At 34.6% G+C, this 24,144-nt stretch overlaps 2 protein-coding genes across 3 annotated transcripts in view; one reads left to right on the forward strand and one right to left on the reverse strand.

Annotated features, from left to right (window-relative positions):
• The window catches only part of LOC110097572, a 12,576-nt gene extending 2,634 nt beyond the window's left edge, over positions 1 to 9,942 (reverse strand). Inside the window, exons 1-6 of one of the 2 annotated variants that reach the window (XM_028694054.1) lie at positions 9,780 to 9,942; positions 9,522 to 9,660; positions 5,804 to 5,883; positions 5,622 to 5,697; positions 5,426 to 5,535; positions 5,245 to 5,309 (exon numbers count right to left, since the gene is read on the reverse strand). In XM_028694054.1, coding sequence (XP_028549887.1) covers positions 5,245 to 5,309; positions 5,426 to 5,535; positions 5,622 to 5,697; positions 5,804 to 5,883; positions 9,522 to 9,660; positions 9,780 to 9,869 — 560 coding nt within the window. In that variant the 5' untranslated portion in view covers positions 9,870 to 9,942. Of the gene's footprint in view, positions 1 to 5,244; positions 5,310 to 5,425; positions 5,536 to 5,621; positions 5,701 to 5,803; positions 5,884 to 9,521; positions 9,661 to 9,779 lie in introns of both variants that reach the window. The other variant, XM_020824020.2, reaches the window with a different exon arrangement.
• Positions 9,943 to 12,704: 2,762 nt separating this feature from the next.
• On the forward strand, positions 12,705 to 19,603 carry LOC110097579 (uncharacterized sugar kinase slr0537). The gene is made up of 6 exons (XM_020824048.2): positions 12,705 to 13,141; positions 13,924 to 14,186; positions 15,668 to 15,785; positions 17,015 to 17,223; positions 17,316 to 17,563; positions 19,234 to 19,603. Exons 1-6 carry the CDS (start codon positions 12,821 to 12,823, stop codon positions 19,437 to 19,439), a joined length of 1,365 nt encoding a protein of 454 aa, XP_020679707.2. The 5' UTR covers positions 12,705 to 12,820; the 3' UTR covers positions 19,440 to 19,603.
• Positions 19,604 to 24,144: the final 4,541 nt, after the last annotated feature.

Here is a 24,144-nt window from a genome sequence, read left to right on the forward strand (position 1 = left end):
GGGGTGATCCGTTTTCTCTCTCCTAGGGATTCATCTCTCAAACTCTCATAAAAACTCATGCAAGGAAGAAATTTTAATCAATCATTCATTCATTAATTTTAGAAGAAGAACATGAGGGCTATAAATAGCCTCATACATAAGACTCAAAATAAGAAAGATGACTATGCCCTTAGGGCTTACATACGACTTCCCTTAAGCAAGGGTTAAACGGGAAAAACAAATGCAACATAAATAACAAATAATCATAATAAAAAAATACATGAAATAACTCAAAACTATATCGCACGATCGTGGCCATAGATCGATGGCCACACCTTTGATATATGATTCATGCTCTGATGTCCCCATCAATAAATCTCTTCAATAAAAGTATGTGCAAAGAGAATCAACAAGACTGACATGGTTCACATTCAACTTTATTGTATTGTTTTCTATTCAATAATTTCTCCATGGAAACACATAAAACAGATTTTGTTATTTCCGAATTGATTTATCCAGCCATTTCGAATCATAAGAAAAAGAATAATGGACAAAAACAGGTGGTATAATCATCAAATGTATATTGAACCCAAATAGGTTATAAAAACAAGTTTTTCAACTAACGTATATATGTGTATAAATAACAATGTTCAGAGTCTTAGGCCAATTGTAGTTGCAGTTAGAAGCAACTGAAAAAGAGTATTAACAATGATTAAGATCTCTATATTCAACTTAACCTACTTAGCCCTCTCCCTTAAATAAGAAAAAATCTATTTATAATTTGGTAACTCCAATTTTTCTTTCCTTAAATAAGAAAAAATCTATTTATAATTTGGTAACTCCAATTTTGTTAGTAACCCTTGTTTCTTAAAGTATGCATTCACTATTCAAGATCATTAGTTGTACCAAAATCAATTATATGTCCTCTTATTATATTTAGATCTTTTATTCATGACCGTCGTGAATCCTTTTATAGGCCATCCTACTAAAACTTATATGCATATTTAAATCTGTTAGTGTGGTATCTAAAATTTTTTAATCATCTTGGGTAAGATCAATTTTGATTTTTAAGATTAAATGCTACCAAAGTTAAGATATATTCATACTTGATTTTCAAGATTAGTGGCTACTAACTCCAGATCTATTTAAGCTTATTTTTCTAAAATGTTGGCTATCTAACTCAAGCTATATTCACATTCATCTTTAAAACCTACCATCTTATAATATAATTATAAAAAGAAAAATAAATCAAAGGTTTCATATATCCAACAACAAGAGGAAACAAAGAGACAATAGAGAAAAAAAAAAAAAAAAGAGTGGGGAGGTGTGCATGCTAGAAAAAAAGAAGAAATTTTTTGGATGCTTATAAGATAAGTTCTTCAGCTTTTTAACTAATGAAAAAGTGTTGCTATTTTTAGTTCTAGTAAGAGAATAAGTGCTTGATTATAGTAAGAAATGTTCTCATTTGAACTCTTATAATAGAGGTGGAATGAGAGTAATTGAAGCAACAACAACTCTGCCGAAGGTGATTATATTTTATTTTAGCTAGCCAAAGTGGTATCTTTATCAATATCTCCAATTTTATATGAAATATAATCCTTCATGTATCTTTCTTTGAAGTTCAATGTATTATTCTATTTCTACATGGCTATAGACATAGGCTTCCTTAAGTTAAAGTTAAACCACAAAAATTTTGATATTCTCTTTATAATTCGTACTTGGTTTTGAATTGAGAAACTTTTTTCCTAACAAAATTACCTCCAATAAGTATCCTTTCTTTAGCAAGTATATGTTGCAGTAATTCATAATACCTATAATCCTCCAAATCTCAATAGATATCCCATTTGAAATTAATGTTTAACCATTTAATACATCTTCAAATCTAACTATGATGTAAAACAATATCATGCGAAAATGATTTGCTTAAATAAAGTTTGCACGCTTAGATTTAGAGGCAATAATAATCAAGATCTTATGCGGAATTGAACGATAAGATAAATATTAAGTGGCACTTAGCTTAGGTTAAATCACATGAATAAAAGTTAAGTTCAAAAGAAAGCCAACTTAATCCGACATTGCATACATGGATCATTCCAACAATAAATTCCAATACTAACAATAAGATTAGTCTATGAAAGATCCCTCACATAACTCTTCCTATTACTAGGTTCTAGCGGCGAATAATTGACATGATCTTCATGAATCCATTAATAAACCATAATTGAAAAGTGACTAAGAGATTTAATGATTTGGGGGAGAGTTTACCCAAATAATCAGAGAATACGAAGCTTCTGGTTTGATCACCAAGGCACTGGATGAAGAGCAATCAACAATGTCAAGGCTTGGATACATTTAGGAAGGTGATCATTGATTTCTTGGACAGCAGGGCAGCAAGAATGGGCCACCAAACTGAATGGGCAGCAGCTGGGAACTTGTGGGCAGCAGCTGAGAACTTGTGGACAGCAGCAGGTGATGGTTGAAACCCCCCGCCCCCGTTTTAGCACACAAAGACTTCCAATCAGCAGTACAAAAAGCAACCTGGTGGGCTAGGACAGCAGTCTGATAAGACCCAGAAACCTCCAACCAAGCCAATACCAAGGAGGAGCTCGGGTAGTAGAGAAAAGCTTCAGACAATGGCAGTTTCAGATTTCTGAAATTGGGTTTTAGTGAGGAGAAATGGGGGAAGCTAATTTGAAAATCCAATTAATTTCCAAAGGAAGTGCCAACGGTTAGTGGGGGATTAGGGGTTTAATGGGAGGCAATTAATGTAATTGAAAAGAGAATTAATGGGCAAGGGTGGGGCAAACATAAAACAAAGCCGTCAAGTGAGGGTAGAAATGGAAAAGTACAAATAACAAATAAAATACATGAAAATAAATAGACACGATCGTAGCCGTTGATCTTCAATGTCCTCATCAAACTCCACTTCAACTTTTTGGATAAATCTACAAAACATTTCATTATTTTGCCCAACATGATCTTCCAAAATGATTTCTTCCATAAACATTATTTTTAATAATTATCAAAGAGCTATTTAATATTTTCTTGATATCTTCAGCATTAATTAAAATTTATTACATTCAATTCTAATCCATCTAACTTCAAAAAAAAAAAAAAAAAAACTTTAGATCTCTTATCTCTTATCATATCCATTTTATAACTCCTATTTCTCCTCAGTTCTACTTAATTTATTAGATAAACCAGCAAAAATTATATTATAAGTTTTGCTTGCCATTATCTTAGCAAGATTCAGATATTTCTAAGAAGCATTATAACTTATAAGTCTTAATAGTATTTATCTTTCATTACACTTAGATACATTTTTTTACCTTAAATTTTTTGTGCACCAACACTCAAAATTTACTTACTAATTAAATTAATGATCTATTTCTACTCTCCTAGCTAGAGTTTCTACATCAATTTTCTTAGTAGAATCAGTCGTCTTATCCCAATTAGATTTAATTGAACCAAAGAATTATAATTTGTCACTAGCAATATATTTTGAAAGATTAAGAGAGACCCAGCTTCCAAGTTCAACTATGTTATTCTAAGGGAATTATTTCGTCTGATCAAATTTCTTATTCCTAAGATATATATTTATAACGATTACTTTATATTATGTAATCAAGATTTTTCATAAAACCACCCTATACTTTGCAAAATAATACTTCTTTCTCTCCAAGTAAGAAAAGAATTCATGATTTGATAGATCCATTTTCTAAAATAATTAAGTGGTCTATTCTTAAGTACGTGTTTGCTATGATAAGATGGTATACTACTGTGACGTCAAGTGCAGCTTTTAGAGTCACATTTTCATTTCAGATTCAATATCTACCATGAATCATCTCATAGCCAACCCTACTAGAATTTAAATGTCCATTTAAGTAACCAACAATTTTTATTCTCTTCCTCAAATTTTCATTATAATAATTTCACATTTTCCTTTCAGATTCAATATCTACCATGAATCATCTCATAGCCAACCCTACTAGAATTTAAATGTCCATTTAAGCAACCAACAATTTTTATTCTCTTCCTCAAGTTCATTCACCTTTTCCTAAGAATTAAAATTTCAAATGATTTATGGTCCAACTTGAGGAACATAAGCACTCATCACATCTATAATATCATCACCAAATAATCACCATATCACCAATTTTATTCACCTTAATAGTTTTATCTTTCAACTCTATCCAATATGATCCCTACCCCATTTCTATAGTTAACTTCTCTAGCATACAATAAGTTATTATCTTCCACAAATATCTTTAGATTTTTTTTCTCTTTTCATTTAGAATTTTGCAAACAAGCAATATTTATTCATCTAATAAATATTTCTACTAATTCATCTTTATGTTCGAAGTTTTCATGTTCCATGCAATAGATCTAATTCTAGTTTTAGACTTAGTCAAATATTGTTCACTTTTCACCTTAATTAGTTTAAAACATGACATACCACTTGGTGATGTCCAACAATATTATAATCATCTTAAAGTTATCATGATGAATAAGAGCTAATAAAATTCTAGCAAGCCTTCCTTGGGTTCAATCAAATTCAAAATATTAAACAAAATTAAATTAATAATGAAAAATAAATATGACAACAAAAAGAGTATAAATTCAACAAGAATCACGATTCTATAAGTATCCAAAGAATAGAAGTACAATGAAAGTTTTGCTGTAACAGTTAAATAAAAAATTTGATTATGTTTAGAGTAATTTTGTTGAAAAACAATCCTTATAGCAGCACAGCTAGTGCAAAAAACCATGTTTTGGCTTGACAACGAGTAGATAAAACCATAATCATTTCATCATTAATAAATAGTGGAGATAATAAACATCAACAAACTAGATTCACGTAACAGAAGCCCTCAACAACATCAAAACATCGAATATGATGAAAATTTAACTATTTCTATACAGGATCTTCAAGGCCATTAATTTCTAATGTCACAACGAATATCAAAATTTCAGAACAATAAGCTTTAATGAATAAATTTTAAGAATTTCACGTTTACAGAAATTGAAATCCTTGAAGAATAGTTGAAGCACTGTTTCCTAAAAGAAACCATAATCATATGAAAAATAAGGTGAAAACCTAAAAAAAATCACAAGATAAAATAATCAATCCAGATCATAAATAAACATTTCAGTTGGACATTCCATCTTCTTAAACTCGATGCGAAAATTTAAGACAAAAAAAAAATAATTTGGCAGTTCAGCAAGTCTACTTCATGAAAAAGATGCGGCAGGTGATAAAGTTACCTAAGTTCACCATGTGGTTTCTTTCCAAGATTCAGAAGTATCACTAAGAAACCTGTCCCAAGTATCTGCATAAGGAATGATATTTTAGCGCCAATCAATACGTAAATTTATACCTTGAATTTTCTTACGTGTAGCGCAAAGAAGAGCATTAGATATTTTAATGAAAAAACGAAACACTTACATATAAAGGCCCAACACCCCATCTATGCGCAACTGGGGCTAACAAAAACCAGAGAACGATACCAGCCCATGCCTTAAGACTGATAGAGAAAATTGCGACCAGCACCATATCTATAGAATGGGATATAACAAAAAACAAGTCAGGTAATCTGCTCTGACTGGTATATCTATTTGGAAATGAAAATTGCAATGTATACCAGGTAATCTCAATCTTTCATGTAGGAGATAAAAGAGTTTTCTCTTCCACCAGGTTGCCGTTTGAGGAATGTGGAACTTCTGAAAGTACATGGTAAAACATAAAATAATAATAATAGCTTTTTACCAGATTACTCTTATGAACAATTTCCATTAACTCAACGAAAATAAGAATTGTTATTACCAAGTCGTCATCATCATCATCATAATCATCACAGAGATGTTTAGCAGGAGGTCTAGGCATTACAGCAACCATCAGTGAATCTGACAAAAGTTTTCTTCTCACGTCAACTTAAAATAACAGAAAAATACAGAAATAAACTAGCGCCAACTTAAATAGCAGATGAATACAGAAATAATCTAGCAAATTTATAGAAAAAAAAAGGGAAATTTTCATATATAGCATTCGGCTAAGAAAAAAATTGCAACACAAATTCCCAGCTTGCTTCTATAAACTAATCCAAGAGATAATAACTTGTTACATATTTCAACGTTGTTCTTTTGAAAATATGCAACTGAATATACAATCTTTAAGATTGGCAAAAGAAGTTCATTTATCTATGCTCTTTTAATAGGTAACAAATTGGCAGCACAACGAATTTAAAACTTAGCTTTAATTAGTTTTAGGAGATATGGTTTTGTATTAGATACATAAATATGTTATCAGGAGGACATCAAGAAACACAAACGTAAAAAAATCAAAGGATATATATAATGATAACAAAATTTATGTTGTGTCATCTAATAATTTGCTAAGTGTTTCATACAAGCTATTAAATGCCAAGTAACTATGACAATGTCGATGTGCTTAAATAGATGAATTCAACAGAGATCGAACAAGCAAAATGTCAATCCAAGGTGTGCTCAATAGATTTTAATGTAAATTAATTGAGAAAGTATTGCTAAAAGTTTCATTACATATACATAAATTATATATATATGATCGGACAAGCAAAATGTCAATCCAAGGTGTGCTCAATATATTTTAATGTAAATTAATTGAGAAAGTCTTGCTAAAGGTTTCAAAGATGATGAAAATATAATTAAAATTGATTAAGATTATATTGTATATTATTTTGGATTTATCTGTGATTTTTGACATTTTATTTTTAATTTATTTAATTTATTGATATATATTATTTACATAAATTGTAATATTGAATGTCACGGGTTAAAATTTTATTTCATATTGAAATAGGCTTCTAATATCATTAAAAAGAATGAATTATGTGGACCAAGTTTCATAATTATGAAAAATTAAGGGAATTGTATTGATCTCGCTTAATTCTACGTGCAAACAACATGTGATATTATAGAAGTTGTACATAAAAAAGAAAGGAAACATATAACTGAAAATTAAAATCCCATTAAATAATGAGGGATTTCTAATAAACAATATCATGGTTTTAGAATTAATTTGAGCTGATTTTACACGGAGACATTCCTAGAATGAACATTATTGAAAAAATTTAATTCTAGCACCTACAATAATTAGGTCTTTTCATCAAAGATCAATCCAGCAAGCACACCTTTCATCACTCCTTTCAATTTGACAAATAAATATCTTCTATTCCAGAGCAGACCTGGACCGGAGTGAGCAATGGGATGGGAGCAACCATGTCCAATGGCTACATTGTTTGTGCCATAGTATTATACTGGTTGGAGGATGTTGTCAATGTTGTTGGTTAGATGAGACGAGGCTCTTGAGTCAAGCATCCAGTTTGAGGTAGATTTTTTGTTGGAGGCAACCAATGCGGTTGGGGATTGGTTGGGAGTGGGGTATTAAGTGTTGAGATGATGCTAGCACATGTTGGCGGTGTGACCTCTTTTCTTACAAATTTGGCAGGTGGTACCTGTTGTCATTGTTTTGTTGAGGTTGTTGAATGTTCTTGGATTGGTTTGCAAGGAGGAGGGGCCACGATTGTTGAACGAGGTGAAGTGTCCGCGAGTAGAAGGCTGTGTGAATGTTTGGGGTTGTTGGTTCTTTAGCGGATTCAGCTGATATCTTGATTTCTTCACTGATGAGGATGGAGTAGAGGTTCTCAAGGCAGATTGGTGTTAGTTTGTTCCAGATGGATGTTTTGAACGCCTGATATTATGGAGGTCGCCCGTTGGCTGTGTACAGCAGTATGTCCTCATTGTCTATTGTTGAACTGCCGGCAGCAATGTTGTTGCCAGAGTTTTTGTATTTATGAGGTACTAAATCATAGTGAGTTGAACCATGGAGATATGATGTAACTTTTTATTGAGTTGTATTACTCTGGAGTAGTTTATGGCTTGCAGACGATGCTCCAGCATGGTCCAAATGTCAGCACATGCCTTGAGATTGAGGATGTAGGGAAGAATGTTGGTTGAGAGAGTAGATCACATGGCTACGGCGAGGTTCTGGTTGATCAATGTCCATCAATTATAGGCGTGGGTATAATCAAACTCGACGAGAAGACAAGTGGGTGCTATTGTGTTTTGGTCGAGGAAAGTAGCGTAGTTAGTTAGCACAAAAGAGCTTCAGGATTTGGGATCTCCATGTTGGATAGTTGTCATTTGACAATTGCATGGGCACAATGATTTTGATATTAGAGATGAGAAACTTCAAGGAGGGAATGATGATATTTTCTGAGAAGGTGTCCATGGATATCTCACCAGTGTGAGATGAGGGGGATGCAGCCATTTGAATGGATCAAGGATATGAGTTGATTGTCTCTGATATCATGTAAGAAGACTACACTTTACCTAATAGCAGGACTAACACAAGAAAGGAAGACGATTGTATATAGGAAAAGCAGAGACACATGGTACCTAACTATTCCATTTCTATGTAAAGTTCTTCCTTACACATCGTTGTGGCCTTGGATATATATATATATATATAAGTGTTCTAGTGCTTTACGTGCGTATAAATGAGATTGCTTTTGTTAGTTGTGATCTAAAGGTTCTCATTAGATATGCTTTAGAGGTAGCTGCTCCATTTGTCTGCTAATGTTAGATGGCAACACTGTGCTTGTGTGAGAAATGGAGGATGCTTTTGATAAATCATGGATTTAACTTAAATTTCAGAGACAACAATCATGCTTGCAACATGTGTGTGTCATGACTCACTATCATTACTCTTGTGCTTCTTCGCATTTCATTCATCCCTCTCAACACTGATCTCATCCCAATTCCTCTTTAAGACAGAGTTGGCTTCACATGCAGTCTCCCCACTCGGCGTGGGAGATCTCCATCGTCAAAAGGAAAAAAAAGGCAATCTTCCTCGCATTTTAGAACTCCAGCTCTTTCATGCAATCCCCCCAATCTCCCTACAGATCTCTTGTGAAGTTCTAAAACTCCCAATATCCTCCTGATCTCCTCCCTAAAGGTTGTGCCAACCTCCATTCCTTGATTTTAGCTCTCACAATCAATTATAATTTAATTCTGAAAATGAGAAACCAAAAAATTGATTATTATTAAATAGGATTGAACATCCAACATGTCTTTTAGGTTTTAAAGCTATTAGAATTTAAAGTCTTGGGGTTATTTGGCTATATTTAGGATTTAATTCAAGTAAGATTAAGTAAATTTTGAAAATCATTATTTACTAAATCCTAGTGGCATTAATTTCTTAAATCTAATTGTTATCATAGATGTCAAATATAGTTAAATACTAATAAATTGTTTAGTGGACATGTTGAAGATTTAGGATTAAATGAAGCGGAAAAATAGGGCATCACGGAAAAGTAGTGTAAACCTCTTAAATCCTACTTCCCTGGAATTTACTAAACAAAAGATTTAGCCTAAAACGAAAGGAAAACAATACTTAAGAATATAGTAAAATTTACGCAGTTTAAAAAAACTCTTTGGCAAGATTTAGCCCAAATCATAGCTAAAATTTTCAGCCAAACAGCCCCTTTAATTTCGAACCTTACCCCCGTTTTGCAATCTAACGCGCACATCTTCACTGCCGCCATTGTTCCTTTCTTGAAGGGTTTTTCCATGGAGGATCAGCTTCAATCGCTCAACAGGAAGACAGCGATCCGCAGCCACGAATCTTTTCAGATCACCGACCTAAACAAGCAAAATCAGTAAAGAATTACAACATAGGATATGTTCTAGGTTTTCTGCATGAGATACCAATGGAAGATCTCCGATGACAAAGAAGGGAGTCGTGGTGTGGTAACAGATACCTTAATTTCAGCTGGCACTCGAATCCGAAAAGGTCGCACTGGTCCGACAGTCTTGACGGTGATCTCAACGTCCGTCTCGTCGCCGGCCATTGAGATTCCGGCTTTGCCGAACAAGATTTTGGCCGGAGTTAGCCACCAAAATACTTATTTTACACTTCAAAGTGCAATAATAAACATATAAAATAATAATTCATTTCTAACCGAATTTTATTTTTAATAATAAAAAAATATTATATTATTATGTATATAATATAATATATATATATATATTTTTTTTGTAAACCCGGGACAAGAAGCCCATATATTAAAAAACAGTGTTCAAATTACAATAAACATGTGGGAAGGAATGAAACTAATCAAGAAAAAACTATCAAAATTTACACAAAGACAACAACCAAATGGCATCAAAGGGAAAAAGACAATCTGAAGACTTAGAAATAAGGCCAGCTCCCAATCATCCAGAACGTAATGCCCAGGCTGAAGCATCGGTTGCCCATTATAACCGAGAGAGACCCATGCGAATTGAATCAGAAAATGGCCATCACAGCACCTCCAGCCTGCATAAAGAAAAATCACACGAACGAGCCAGGTTGCCCCATAGGCCATCCATGGCTCAAAGAGACTAGCCTTGGTCATCATCGTCTGAATGTCCAGCAACCCCTAGCAATGCCAACTGTTGTCTTTGTAGTATACCCGAGAAATGATATGATGATAATCCACAAACATACTGGATCGGGCCATAAGGAAAAAATGGCCAAAATCCCAAAAAAGTACAATCCCGAAGATAAAGAACACATTCAGCCAAAAAAGAACTACATGCAGCCTTGAAGCTGTAAATAAACCACCAGCACAACTGGTATACCAATAGAACTAAATGCCCGGGAACCTCTGCAGTATTAAATTTTTGTTTTTCCATTTTGATACTTTGAATCTGATAGCATCCTTAATATTGCAAATGATTTTTAAGCACATTGTTTCTCACAGAAGAGTAACGACGATTGTTTCTTTCTCTCCAGATATGATAAATAGTACATCTTATAATCAAGAAACAAAGATCCTTTTATGTTTTACTATAAATCACAGAATTCTCATAGAATTCAAATAACTGAAGTAAATTGGGTCTAAGCAAAAAGCCATTAAGATCCGGTAAAACAGTCTTGAGTATATAAAAGGAAAGATCACAGGCAAAATATAAATGGGAATGAGTCTCCATATTACCCGAGCACAAAGAGCAGTTCATAGGCACCTGGATCCCTCTAAAAATTAGGTTATCAGCAGTTTTTAGTTTACCAATCATAACCACCCAGGTGAAAGAAGCAAATTTGAGCGCATGATTTTTGTGCCAGATAGAGGAATGCCAATCTACCTTAAGTATAGTAGAATGAAATAGCTCAGTAAAGTTTTTAAATTTCCACATAGAAGAACCATTCCAAAGTATCTCATTTTTTTCCGTAAAGTTCACAGTCACAATGGAGTTAGACATAACCGTTGGAATAGAGGTTGGCAAATGCCAAATGCCATTGATAATGAAATCTCTAACCTGCTTATCATCAAATCCTTGGTAGTTAAAAGCCTTAGAAATCGATCTCCCATTGTACCAAGGATCCCACAAGAAGGAAAAATTACTTAATAGAGACACAGAGAAAGAGATCACCTCCTTAATCCTAAAGGTAGCATTAGAAATTCTATGCCAGAACTTGGAGGCAGTAGGAGAGGGAGGTTTCCAAGGGGAGGTGTATTTGGCTTTGTACCAGCAACTTAAGAGATTTTGAGAGTTATAAAATCTGCCAATAATGGAACAACAAACACCAAAATAAAGAGCATCTAAAGAAGGTATACCGAGCCCACCAACAGCTTTAGGTAAGGTAACTTTGGACCAAGAAATAAGATGCAACTTTCTATCTACCAGATTGTTGTGGAATAAGAATCTCGAACATAGCTTATTAATAGTCGCACAATAACCCTTGGGTATAATAGAACCCCTTATCCAGTAAGCTATGGTGTTGGAGATGGTAAATTTAAGGAATTAGACCCTACCTGCAAAAGAAAGAAACTTGTTTTTCCAACCAGCAAGTAGAGCAACAATTTTGCTCAGTAGTGGTTGGAAGTGAGAAGATTTAAGTCTTTTTGGGGAGATGGGGAGACCCAAATAGGTGAGGTAATGGTTGGCATGTTGGATACCAAGCTCATCACAAATAACTTGATTTTCAGTATCACTTTTATAGAAGATAATATCACTTTTATTGGCATTAATGTGGAGGCCAGATAAAGATCCAAAAAAGTGTAAACATCTATTAAGATGAACAACATTATCTCTAGAAGAATCTTCAACTACCAAAAGATCATCAGCATACATCAAATGATTGATGTAAGAGTCTTTGCAATTAATACCTTTAAAGCTGAATGAGTCAGAATTGTTGGTGAGAATATTGGATAAGCCATCCATAATAATGCAGAATAACAGAGGAGAAAGGGGGCAACCTTGTCGGAGATCAGTAGTAGATTTAAAGAAGCCCTCAAGAGAACCATTAAGACAAACAGAGAAATAAACATCAGTAATGCAACCTTTGATCCAAGCCACAAAAACTTATGGGAATCTCTTTTGAAGCAATCTAGCAATAAGGAATTCCCTAGAAACAGAGTCAAATGCCTTTTTAATGTCCAACTTAGCACAAAATTTCTTATTGGAACCCTTGAAATCTCTAATAATTTCGTATGCAAGGATGATGTTATCCGTAGAGCATCTATTTGCAATAAAATCAGATTGGCTTTCATGAACAATAAAGGGAAGAACCAATTTCATTCCATTAGCAATGATTTTAGCCGCTATTTTGTATAACACATTGCAAAGTGATAATAGCCTAAAATCATTGATGTTTGAAGGATGAGAGATCATCATAGTTTATTCCACCAAAGGCCATTTTCGGTAAATGACTTCGGGCCGAGTAACAGTTGCTCGGCTCTCTCCGCTTATTATCCTATTCTAGGCCTCACCTTTTATGTAGACGAACCTCTCCGTCGCTTGACGGCGGTCGCCGGCGATGGCCCTTAGTTTCTTCACCTTCTCTCCTCGTGTTCTTCTCCCTCCATCTTCCTCTTCCACTTTTCTCCACGTCGAACACCTCCGATGCCTCGATGGATGCCTGACAGTGGTCCACAGCCGCAGGAGCTGGCTTAGTAAATGGTCTCTTGAAGGATTTCGAGAGAAAAGTATTTGCGTTGCGAATTTCGCTTCGCTTCGAAGCGTGAACAGTGGTGACGAGAACGAGGAAGAGAGCGAAGAGGAAGATGAAGTGGAGGAGTCTGTGACGGCTTCTACTTCGCCGGAGAAATGGGATGCCCTTGGTCTTGGGCAGGCGATGGTACTAATTCTGTGAAGTATTTTCTTCTTTTTTCTCCTCTGATGTTACGATTCATTATGGATTTTGAGCATGCTTTATTAATTTGAGTTGGCTCTATCGCCAATTCGTTCTATTTATAGACTGAGTGTTTATAGGTGACTATTATATTTTTTGAGCTGTTTGGGTGCTTGAATAGACGCGTTTAATTCCTCAGTTGGAGGCCGAACTTCCAATGATCTATAAATTTGTGGCATTGTGAGATGTCTTAAAATAATATTTGGACGTGATTTTTGTATCTCACCGTCTAGTGAAAGTTTGATTTGTATTACATCTTAGATGTGAAGTGCAAATTTTTTAATATTTAATTAGAGAATTGGTCCATGCAATTCAGTGATTTTGATGTGAATTCCTTTTGATGTTACTTAGGTGCTACTGCTTTATTGGCCATTTTATACTCTTTTATCTGTGCGTACAATGATTTTGATTTCTTCAATTGTAAATCATTCAGAAGATCATGTCAAAGAGAGTCATGTTTCAGTTAACTTTTATGGCTCCTACATCTCGGCATAAAGAGGATCCCAATTTCAAGGATAAAACTTGATATTTCGTTTGGTTTCCTTATGTTGTATCATTTTTCAAGTTCATTGTAAATAATATTCTGTTTTTTGAAAATTAGCCACAAGTTAAACATTAATGCTAAATTCTCATACACTATTGGACGTTTTTTTTTTGTCCTAGTAAAGTTAACTATATCTACCTTGTTTACTTCCTAATCTTGTTGACACGGAGAGGGATTTCTCTAGGTGGATTTTTCAGGCATGGTAGATGACCAATTTTTAGAGCAGTTAGATATAGAGAAGGGCACAAGGAAAGTTATCAATCATGAAGAAAGAGGGAGAGTATTACGAGCAATGGATGGTTGCAGTTATAAAGCTGCTGCAGGAGGCTCACTTTCAAACACATTAGTGGCATTAGCGAGACTAGGTATCCATTCCATTGGTGGTCGCCAATTAAATGTTGCGATGGCTGGAAGTGTAGGCAGCGATCCTCTGGGTGGATTTTTCAGGTATTTAGTTTTTTTTTGTCAAGAATTATGTTTTATAAAGTATTTCATTGGAATTCCTGAAAAAATAATGAAATATACAGTTTTTAGGTCGCTGGGAATTCTCTATTGCCATGCATATTTCTATGTTATTCTGTTTTTAGAAATCAGCAAACATAAGCCTCCAGTTTTTATCCTTCACAAGGTTTTCCGTAGGACTTTTTTTATTTCAATTAATTGAAAGAAGTGGCACTTCCTGAAGTGATATTTTCTATTTAGTTTTGGAATACTTAAAAAGACTTGGTTAGAAAATATTAGAAATGATATTTTTGTATTAGATTTAAATGAGAATTTGATCCTTAATAGGACACATTGGAGAAAAATGATTTATGTAGCCGACCTCATGTAGTGGGATAAAGATTTGATATTATTGTTTAGTTTTGAAAGTCAAACAATTTGAATGATCAGGTGTAAAGAGTTGCACCACCTAGTGTGTTATAGGTAAGAAATCTTATGCATTTTTAAAGGAAATATAGTTCCTATTTGGCTGCCATTACCACGAGAGATTATTTTGTGCGGACATCGGACACAGCTTATCGTCCAGAGGCCAATAAGTTGCAGACACATCATCCAATACCGAGCAGTAACAAGCTATGGTACCGAGTAGGGGGTGACGTGGCGCATTTTCATTGGGCTCTGCACGGCGTTCGAAGCCCGCATAGAATAATTCATCCATTACCACATACGAAATGTCTCCAATGCCACCATTTCTCTTTGTTAGCATCACATATGGATTCGTGAACAATTTCTAAGCTTCAACAATGTGGTAAATATAGTACTGTATCATGGATCCTTTAATTATAGTGTTTGCCTTCCTGCAATAACTTTTTTTACAGATTGATGGATATCAGAGTCTTTTCTTGAGCTGATTGGTTTTCCTAATCTTGTGAGGATTGTAGTCAAAATTAATGTCTTTAACTATGAACGTATACATCAATAATGTTTCAAATAGTTGTATTGGAAAAATGGTTTAATATAGAAACATTATTTGAACATAGAAGATAAGTCTGTTTTTTATATTGATTCAATTTGAAAGCCTCTTTACTTTTTTTCATGCTAAAAGTTATTGGTATGTTACCATAAAACATTTATAAAATGTTAATAGGCAAAAACACTCCCAAGGTTTTTTATAGGCTTTAAATACCCTGTTTCAGTAGTTATTGTATGGCTTAGTTTGGTTCTTCCTCTCCTTTTATAAAAGGTAGTTTTAGAAACAATGACTAAGAGAATGGAGTTTTCTAACTGAGAAGCAAATATCAAAAAGCTTCTCTAAACAATAAAAAAAATGAAGTTTCCTATAAAGCATTTCTATAAAAGTTTCCCATCCAAATAGCCACAAAAAAATAATTTCACTATTTCTATACAGAAAAGGAAAATAAATACCATAACAAACAAGGCCGTAATATGACGGTATGTTCTCAAAGCTAATTTCTTGAACCTTGTAGGGCAAAACTACGGCGGGCGAATGTGAACTTTCTTTCTAAGCCTGTCAAAGATGGGACAACGGGAACTGTCATTGTTCTTACCACACCAGATGCTCAGCGAACCATGCTTGCATATCAGGTTAGCTTCTCTCTCTTTGATGTTTCGCAAGCTCTTGCATATTGCATATGTTTCATTGTATTCAACCAGCCCTCTCAAAATCCCATCCTCTCACATCCTGTCACATATTCAAGGTTTTCATGCAAGAATTCGAATCGGACTTGGTAAGTTGGGAATGGTGAGAAGAAATGACAAAAACAAGGACCATCTGTTGGAAGAAAAATCATGCCAATTTCTTGGTCTTGAGGCTTAAACATTAGGCTGCTCTCCTTGCCGCCTCTGTCGCCTTGCCATCTCAGCAGATTTCTCCATGGCAAAGGAACTGGGATCGAGGAGTTAATTATGAATTGCTCCTGGAACTATATTAATTTATGTTTTTGTGGGCTCCAAACCTTCTTAAACACATAAAAATTGGGTTTGGGTATTAGAAATTTGCTAGATTCCTCCGGAAATTATACTGAACGTAAGATTCTTTTTGTCTTTATAGTAATAGTGTAATGTTTTCAATCAAAATCTGCTATCAAAAGTTAATAAGTAACGCCTTTATTATTTATAGATGCATAAATTTTGTAATGTTTTTGTACGAGTTTTAAGTTTTATTATTTTTGAATTTCAATGCATATTACATTAATATATAAATTATTCTATGCAGAATTTTAAAAACTCTATGTTTTATATTCACAACTGAAACTTAACTTTAAAATAGAACATTTTTTTTTTGGGACATTCAGGTCATTTAAGGCAAACTCACACACACGACGCATACACATAGACTCGAACCTTTGACCTCTTAGTTGGAAGCCTTAGCTCTCAACCAATAGGCCAAGGAGAGTTGTGTTAAAATAGAACATTGAACCTACCAAAACCGTTGAATGTAACTGAAATTTTCATCTTGGGTCTGCCAAGTCTTAAAAGCTTGGTTTCATGAAGTACTGGTGCAATTCAATTCTACTTTATCAATTTTACTAATGATTTGACCAAATTATCGACTGATTCTTCACTTTCTTTATTACTAGATTTTTCATTTAACATGCATCGACGTAATGATTGAATCTTTCCGGTTTCGCCAGGGCCATATTGGAGATATCATTTTGCAAAAGCTTGATAAAAACCTGCTGCTTTTTAATTACTCTGTTTTCCGAAGATTGTTTCAAAATGAATTATCTCATGTAGCTTATATTTCCATGTTTATATGATCTGATACTCTAATTATAATAATAAACACTGTTGATCTTTCTTTTTGTTTCCAGGGAACCTCTTCAACTGTAGATTATGACTCCACCTTGGCAAACCTTGTCTCAAAAACAAGAATACTCATTGTAGAAGGTTACCTGCTAGAACTCCCCCACACAATCAGCACTATATCCAAGGCCTGCGAAGAGGCTCGCAAGCATGGAACACTTATAGCTGTGACAGCATCGGACATCTCTTGCATTGAGAGATCCTACGAACATTTTTGGTACATTTACCTCATTCCATCTTTATATAGTTCTATTCAGTTCAATACAATTCAGATCAATCAAGGAAAAACCAGTTTTGTCTCATTTCCAGGGAAATTATCAGCAATTATGTAGATATAGTTTTCTGCAACTCCAATGAAGCAAAGTCTCTCTGCAATCTGACCTCAAAGGATAGTCCAATATCAGCTGCAAGATATCTTAGCCATTTTGTACCTTTTGTCTCAGTTACAGATGGTCCAAATGGATCTTACATAGGTGTGAATGGTGAAGCTGTTTACATCCCCTCATCACCATGCGTACCTGTTGACACCTGCGGAGCTGGTGACGCATATGCCTCAGGTGACATATACAACAACAACAACAACAACATCATCTTATAGAATTTTCTCTTAAGTTTGAGGGGTACATTTCTATCACATAACAAGCCCGATGCATTCCTCCACTTCAACCATCCAACTTGAATTCTGTTGATAATATCCCTATCTATTTCACTATCACTCTGAACAATAGATCCGAGATATCTAAAACGTGTACTCTTATTAATGACTTGATCGCCCAAAGTCACAATCCCTTCAGTAGGTCTATTACTACTAAAATTACACTCCATATATTCCGTTTTAGATCTATTCAAGCGAAAACCTTTAGACTCTAAGGTTGACCTCCATAACTCAAGTTTACCTTCAACTCCCTCTCTAGTCTTATCAACAAGAAGAATATCATCAGCAAAAAGCATACACCAAGGTACATCCTCTTGCAAATGTCTAGTGAGAACATCCATGACTAAAGCAAAAAGATATGGGCTTAAGGCTGATCCTTGATGTAACCCAACCGAAATAGGGAGATATTTGGACAATCCACCTTGTGTTTGAATACAAGTAATAGCTCCTGCACACATATCTTTAATGATTTGAATATAAGCATTATTGACTCCTTTCTTTTCAAGAACTCTCCATAGCACTTCTCTTGGAACTTTATCATATGCTTTTTCTAAATCAATAAATATCATATGTAGATCCTCAGGTGACATATCTGAAGATTAATTAATGGCAGAACTAGGATTTCAAATTTCAGTTGAAATAGGGCTAAGGGGTTACCCCAAATTTGTTGTGAGTTGGAGTTGTAGGAGACTTGGGAGAGTTGGGGTGGCTTCATATTGTATGTAGTTATAACGAGATTTTCTCAAATATAGGGGATGAGGGCCACCACCAGCCTCTCCATGGCTACACCACTAGGCTGGATTTTAATTACTTTGCTCTATAACATATATAGTAGTAGGAGAATTTAAAGATAAAATTTTTATATTATATTTGATGATAGGTTTAACAAGTATAATTGTTAGTTCGATTAAGTTTGCAGGTTCTAAGGAGTCTTAGTAGTTTTTAGATAATGAGTGAATATTAAGTGTTTAATGTGTTCTTGAGTGCTTTTAATGTTTTTTTTTCCTTAGAAAATTAAATATTAAGTGCTTTTAATGCTATAGATACTCTTTTTGGAGAGTATTAGGGAATCAATGAAGAATGAACTAAGGCATCATTTGGGGCGGCTTTCTTAATGCTTTCTAAAACAGCTTTTTAATACAAAAATTTCTTCTTCAAGAAATTTTTGTACTAAAAAGTTGTTTTATAAAGCAATAAAAAAGTTGTCCCAAACGATTGGGACGGCTTTTTTATTGCATCTTAAAGCAACTTTCTAGTACAAATTTTTTAATTTTTATATTAGAAAACTACTTTAAGAAAAGCTGTCTCAAACGAAGCTTAAATCTTTTGTTCTGTGAATTCTGCTCTTCCTTTTTCTCAACCTTGCATTTTATAGAGTTTTCGGTGAACTCAATTTGCAGTTTATCCCTCTTCCTCGTGGATCGAACATTCTGTATCATATATAGAGATTCTCTGAAATCTATGTGACCAGAGCCATTTCAACTTCTTCCTGTTTAACCATTGAAGATGATTCTAATCACTTAGTAAAACTCTGCAGAATCTAACTCAGAAAATTTCTTCTAAATGTTACAGGTATCCTGTATGGAATTTTGAAAGGGGTGTCGGATTTGAAAGGTATCGGCATGCTGGCCTCGAGGGTGGCCGCGGTGGTGGTCGGACAGCAGGGAACTCGGCTGAGAGTTGTGGATGCTGGAAGACTTGTCACATCTTTTGCGCACCATCTTGAGAGCTCAGATGTCTGCTCTGATATGGAGTCTGATCACATATCCAGCTGCTGATCTAATTTCATTCCAGATTACTAAGAATCACATTTTACTGGAGTCAATTAACATGTAACATTTGTTATTTATGTATGAACCAATCAAATATTTTGGATGTTGTAAAAAAAAAAAAAAAAAACTATAACAATTTTTTTCCAATCTTAATGGTTATGTTTTGGTTATCTGCTTCTGAGAAGGAAATATGTTTTTTTTTACTATAGTAGAAAACACAGTTGTGATAGGTTCATATTGCTGCTACTTTGGTTTTGTTCCTCAATTATTCCTTGTTTTGATGGGACAAAAATCTTATGAATAAAAGCCTTTATATTACTTTTGGTGTTGGTGCTGATATGTTTTTCTTATTAAAAGTGCAAGGGTATATTTGGGATAGTTTTAGTGTTTTATAAAATTGGTTGTGAAATTACTATGTGAAAGCAAGATAACTATTCTGATGGCAAACAATAACTTCTCAGCATTGAAATCTTTAAAAAATAAAGAAAAAATAGTAGCAAAATGAAATTGTGGTTGTTGTTTGAAAAATTAATTAGTGAGAAATCTATTCTAAACGTACTCTAAAGCCTCGTTTGGAACGGTTTTTTAACTGCTGCTTAAAGCAGTAAGACAGTCAACCCAAACGAAGCCTAAAACTCCTATGAACTGTAACATATTTAGATGTTTTTTGGAATTTTGAATGAATTTTTACTAATTAAATTTGTTGATGCCTATAAATTAACATCTTTTGAGCTACTCAGTGATATTAACTCATTTAGTACTTTTTAAATCTAATGTTTTCTTCTGGTAAACTTTAAGGAGGATTTGCCACTCATTGTGAAACAATATTTATTTAGGGGATCATAATAGGAAGCTATAATTTCTCTCACATTCTATATGAGGATGATATGTTAGCCTTTGGCAAAGCAAACTATCTGAACATTAACTCTCTTAAAGCTACTCTGACTCAATTTGGAAGCTTATTGGGCTTCCATATTAATTCCTCAAAAAGCTCCATTTTCTTCTCTTTGTAAATCCCCAATCTTTTGGAGATTTGTGATGTCTTGAATTTGTTTATTGGAAATGCTTGTGAGACCTTGTTCCCTTACTGTTCCTCTCTAACTTGGATTTTCCTCCCAGGATCGTCCGGGACGATATTGAGATCGTCCAGGACGATCTGTACTGTTCAAAATATCGTCCTGAGAATAGTTCTGGGAACCGTCCAGGCCTGGGGCATCACAATGCTACTATTACTTATTTGGACATCTATATCTCCACTAAAAGGCTTCTTATATCTGACTTTCATGAGCTTTATTTATAAAGCCTTTATTTTTCTTAATGGGTGGAGAAAAAAATCTCTTTATTTCGGAGGCATACAAGATTTAATATTTGAAATACTTTTGCATACTGAATAAGAACGGTGGTTATAACTAAGTGCTATTGTAAACTACTAAATATGCTATGTGCTAGATTTTTATAACATGAGGATGTTAATGCTAGAAAATTACATGTTACCTCATGAAAAAACAATAGCAAAACTCGACCCTTGGGATGTCTGAGAATTCATGCCCTATCTGCTTTAACTCATGTGTAAGATTGCTCTCTTATCTAGGGCATATTATCTTCGGATGGCTTGCTTGCTTTCTAGTGGAAGAATAAATATAGTTTCTTCTGTAAACTAACTGTTACAAAAATGCAAAATTAATGAAAGATTTTAAAATATGTTCTCTGATATATTAAAGGACGCATCTTTTATATATCAATAATTACAAATAATTTTTTTTTCTTTTTAGACCCTTGGTGTAATGACAATTATTTATAGAAGTTTTTACATATTACTTCTATATCTTCTTGTTTTTTCTCTAATTAACTCCCACTCCCCCCTCCCTCCATTTGCTTTCTCTGCTTCTTCCACCGCTTCCGACTAGGTCGGAGGCCAAATTTCTTTCCATCGCCCCATGAAATCTCCCTCCTCCACCTCCATCATCCCTCCCTAGCCCTTTCAATAAACATTTTCCCCCCTCCCTCCATAAGATGTTCCTTTTTGGAGCTTTGCCTTCATCTGACTTTCCACCTCTCCACTCCCACCAGAGCTCTTCTTCCATCCCCCCTCCACCTCAACAGGTAATCCCCAACCTTTTCATTCCCTTAATTGGAAAGGCATCCTCAACTCCAAAAACCCTACATCCTCATCCTTCCTTGTCAACTTTGTCAAATCGATTGACAACATCGCTCCCTTATTTGATCTTGAGGTGGAAGAAGGCGCAAAAGAGTGGGATTTGTCTCTTGTTAGCTATGCTATTGGTAGGCAGCCTCATCACAAAGTGCTTTTAGGAGTGATTAAGAAAACCTAGCTTCTCAAAGGTAATAGGTCTCTCATAACCCTTAATGACAATTTCTAAAATCACTAGCTTGGTAGTTACTCGCTTAGCGGTAGATAGTCAGGCTACTAACAAAATTAGGCTAACTTTCGCTAGACTGTGCATGCAAATTGACAAAATATCTAAGTTACCAGATGAAGTTTGTATTAATATTGTTAGGAAAGTTCATCATCTATGTTTTCAATACAACGGGCAGGATTTCCCATGACCGGGTTGTGGATCCCTTATGCACCCTCATTCCATATGCCCAACAAACCCACAAACCCTCTTAACATGTAGGTCCCTCAACGCTTTGTAATTAAGAGGGGGAAGTCACAGCTAAAACCCCACTAACACCTCCTATAATAAACCCCTAACTCCACGACAAAGCTCCTTCCTCAAGAGATCACAGACATTGTACCTCCTTCTACCAATAATTCAACCCTCCTTCCTCATCGTCTACATCCCAACATAATGCCTCTACTAGCAAGCCTTCAAATGCAACCTTGGGAGACTCCTATCCCAACATGACAAAACCATCCTCATACACACCTTCTCAAAATGATACATCATCTACAAATCTTCTTCTTAAGAGTTTTATGCTCTGATTTTTGGTTTGGAGGATTTCTCTTTGGCATCACCAGAGAACTAGAGTGAAACTGCATAAAATTCTACAAGCCTCCTAAGCCTCCATCTCTAAACTTAAGGACACTTTAAAAGCCAAAAATCCATCATCCCCCACCCAAAGACAAATCTAAATGACAAACCTAAATCTTGCATCCTGGAATGATCGAGGTTATCACAATTTTGATAGGGTTCTTTCTATTATTGAAGCAAACATTAGCTCTCATCTTCAGTCTAACAATTGGTTTAAGTCCCCTTATTCTCTTTTCCCTTTGGAAGGAAATTGCAACAATTCCCATCTTTCACATTTAGATTAAATGGAACTTCTCCAAGCATTCCTTTTCTCCCTCCTTTATTAGCTCTCTGATGATTCATTGGATTGTTGAGGTGGGATCTCAATTGAAATTCGCTTTGTCTGTTGTTTATGCCTTTAACACTCCCTCTGAAAGTAGTACTTTGTGGCCTTATTTGAAGGATATTGGTACTCTCATTACCTCCTATGATTTTCCTTGAGCAGTTATGGGCGATATTAACTATTAATATAGCTATCTTAATAAGAAAAGGGGCCTATCGATTCCCACCTCCAAAGTTTGGGAGCTCAACAACATGATTTATGACAATGATCTTCTGGATTGCATACGTTGGGCTTTAATATACTTAGTTTAATTACTTGTTGGATAATTATAATCATATTAAGCTTTACAGAATGCTAGTTAATAAGAAGCAGCTATTGAATTTTCTTACTTCCTATTACAAAGTTGATAGCCCATATACCTCTTATCAATCTCCTTTAATTGCCTTTATGCTTCCTCTTACTCCCAAGTACACGAGATTCTAATATAAAAATTACTAGAGTAAGATACATCAGTTCTAAGACATTGTTATGTATGCTTTTTCCCTAATCTCAAGCCATGGATCCCATTACTTCCCTTTACCTTAAACTCAAAAGCCTTAAGAATATAATCCTTGAACGCCAAAGTTTCATATATGGAAAGGATAATCCATAACTTGTCTCCATGTTATTGCTAATTTCCTTTGGTGTGATATTAGGATTTTTCTTTACAATGTCTTTGATTTCATGAGCTTACCAAGTAGTAGTAGCTTGCTTGTTTCCAGCTATATGGACCCAATGACATAAATGAGTTAAATCTATTTTTCTAACTTTGAATGAGTGCCAATCAGGACACAATGAGGCACGTACTCTCCATGGACAACCTTTATATGTGCAAGTAATAATTATTCTGGATTTGTCTCTAGCCTTTATCTTTTTAGCATAATTATGTAAAAATTACATTAGACCTAACTGCTTGCTTGAAACTTTGGTGGAATCCTCGAACTGCAAACCAACATATAGACTATTTACCTCATTAGTTTGAGTTATAAAGAACTCATCACACAAATCGTTTACTACAATATCATTATTTTCTCCGATCTCTGAGCTGAACTGATAAAATTCAGTGTGAATGTATTGTTATTGGGACATCTTTTTCGTTATATTTCACTGCAACCACCACCTCAATTCTATTTCTTTTACAAGAACTTTCAAGCATGTCAACTACATCTGAATCGCTTGAAACCAGCATGTAATTCATATGCGATGTTCCATTGACATGATTGTGTAAGTTGAATGGTTGACCCCTTAACCAATGACCAAGTGCTTCAACTCGTTCTTTTAGCAACAACATATTGATTTCATCTCTCCGAAGCTTTAAAGTTTTATGGCTTCCACCCACATATTTATTCGAGCC

This window comes from Dendrobium catenatum, unplaced genomic scaffold, assembly GCF_001605985.2.
Source record: "Dendrobium catenatum unplaced genomic scaffold, ASM160598v2 fragScaff_scaffold_390, whole genome shotgun sequence".
NCBI classification, from domain to species: Eukaryota; Viridiplantae; Streptophyta; class Magnoliopsida; order Asparagales; family Orchidaceae; genus Dendrobium; species Dendrobium catenatum.

Excerpts from the sequence above, each read along its gene's own strand:
- LOC110097579 (XM_020824048.2), top strand. The coding sequence starts at position 12,821 with ATGGCCCTTAGTTTCTTCACCTTCTCTCCTCGTGTTCTTCTCCCTCCA. Across the intron at positions 13,142-13,923 it reads TTGGTCTTGGGCAGGCGATG|GTGGATTTTTCAGGCATGGT; the intron begins GTACTAATTCTG and ends GGATTTCTCTAG. Across the intron at positions 14,187-15,667 it reads CCTCTGGGTGGATTTTTCAG|GGCAAAACTACGGCGGGCGA; the intron begins GTATTTAGTTTT and ends TGAACCTTGTAG.